At 42.0% G+C, this 2,053-nt stretch overlaps 1 protein-coding gene across 1 annotated transcript; it reads right to left on the bottom strand.

Moving 5' to 3' along the window:
• Window positions 1-2: 2 nt before the first annotated feature.
• Gemin6 (gem nuclear organelle associated protein 6) lies at window positions 3-359 on the bottom strand (the record flags this gene model as incomplete). The annotated part of the gene is made up of 1 exon (XM_029470920.1): window positions 3-359. A coding segment is annotated over one exon (357 nt), but the record flags the coding sequence as incomplete, so codon positions are not given.
• Window positions 360-2,053: the final 1,694 nt, after the last annotated feature.

Below are 2,053 nucleotides of genomic sequence, written 5' to 3'. Positions count from 1 at the left end.
TGTCCTTGAATAAGATCCTGAATTCGGGACAGAATGATCTCATTGGAGCTGCTGCAGTTTTCTGGAGCGTATGGTGGGTCTATAGTCAGAACCCCAGCCACACAGAGAGTCCTCTGTGCATCCCCCTGCTCGGTGACAGGGATGTGGTTCTTCTCCAGCCATTTCTTGAGGCTGGTCCTCTTCTCTTCCAGATCCTCGGGGCTGTATCCTTTACAGTCTCCAGCTGTAAACACATGCATCAGCTTCTCGCGTACTCTGGGGTCCCCTTCACTTACGGTCTCCACAGTCTGCACAGAGTGGCCCATGATTCCAGTCACAGACAATCTGCCATCTTCAAGGAAGTTTACGAGGACAATGCTTTAAAGACAGAGGAAGTTCAGAGCAGATTAGTAAAAGAAAAACCTTAAGAACTAGGAAGAAACAATGGAATAAGAGCATCATCAACAACTCAGGTCCCTTCAATGAGAGGAAGATTAGTCTTATCACCAAATGTAGCCCAGGATAGTCTCCAAGGACTGAGATAGCCCTGCCTCTGCCTCCAGCGTGCTGGGATTAAAAGCTTGGCCCCTACTCCTTTCCTATCACTTATTTAAGAATTAGGTCATCTGTCTTAAATGTGGGTATTTCTAATAGAAAAGTTACAGTCATTACAGAGTGCCCACCCATCACTAAGCTTCCCCTAAAGTTAACACTGCACATACTGATGGTATTTTTGTCAAAACTAAGAATTCCTGTTAACTAACCACAGATGTGATTTAGCTTTCTGAGGTTCCCATGGACGGCCTTTCGTCTGTTCTAGGATCCAACCAAGATCCTACGTCCTACAATCATGTGAGGTCTGAAAAGTACTAGGGAGGTGTTTTGTAGAATGTCGCAATTTTGGGTGGTGTGGAGCTTTCTTAAATCACACACACATGAATTATTAGACTTTTGAAAAGAGTGGCACAGAAGTGAAATTCTTTTTTGGATTTTTAAAACAAAGTCAGCCTGGTCTACAGAGTGAGTTCCAGAACAGTCAATGCTATACAGTGAAATCCTGCCTCAAAAAACCAAAAGAGAAAAGAAAAGGAAAAAGAAAGAAAACAAAGTCTGTTTGTAGGACTCTATGTCCATGTATTTTATTGAAGATTTGAGTGTTTGTAATCATAAATGGAATTAGTTTAAAGCTTCTTTTTTAAATCCTGTCCTCAGCTTTTGACATCAAAATCGTATTAGCTTCAATCATACTAGCTTCAGCCTATCATCACAGTGCCCACGAGGTTAAAGTAGGAGGATCACTAAGTCTGAGGCCATTCCATGCTAAATGCAGAGACTGAGAGAGACTATTATATAATCCTCCACAGTGCTACAGAAATTTAGTAAGATTATAAATACTTAGTACTAGGCCTAGAGAGATGGCTCAGCAGTTAAGAGCACCGATACTCTACCAGAGGTCCTGAGTTCCATTCCCAGCAACCACATGGTGGCTCACAACCATATGTAGTGGGATCCAATGCTCTCTTCTGGTGTCTGAAGAGAACAAAAGTGTACTCATATACATACATAACTAAAACTTAAAAAAAAAAATACTTAGTAGCCGGGCAGTGGTGGCGCACGCCTTTAATCCCAGCACTCGGGAGGCAGAGGCAGGCAGATTTCTGAGTTCCAGGCCAGCGTGGTCTACAGAGTGAGTTCCAGGACAGCCAGGGCTACCTACACACAGAAACCCTGTCTCAGAAAAAAGAAACAAACAAACAAACAAACAAAATACTTAGTACTTCAATAAAGTATAAAAATTTCCAACAAACAGTATGGGCATTTTCCCCCTTGACATCTATGTATCTTCAATCCTTTTTTTTTTTTTTTTTTTTTTTTGAGACAAGTCCTGACCATTGGATATGGTGGCCACCGTATGGATATGGTGGAGATAGGAGGATCAGGGATTCGTGTTTATCCTTAGCTACATAATGAATTTGAGGACAGTCTGAATTATATGAGACTTATTTAAAAAAATAAATAGGGGCTGGTGAGATGGCTCAGTGGGTAAGAGCACCCGACTGCTCTTCCGAAGGTC

The sequence above is a fragment of the Mus caroli genome, chromosome 17, assembly GCF_900094665.2.
Source record: "Mus caroli chromosome 17, CAROLI_EIJ_v1.1, whole genome shotgun sequence".
Lineage (NCBI taxonomy): Eukaryota > Metazoa > Chordata > Mammalia > Rodentia > Muridae > Mus > Mus caroli.
Note: the sequence above shows the minus strand (reverse complement) of the source record. Positions and strands in the feature narration are given on the sequence as shown.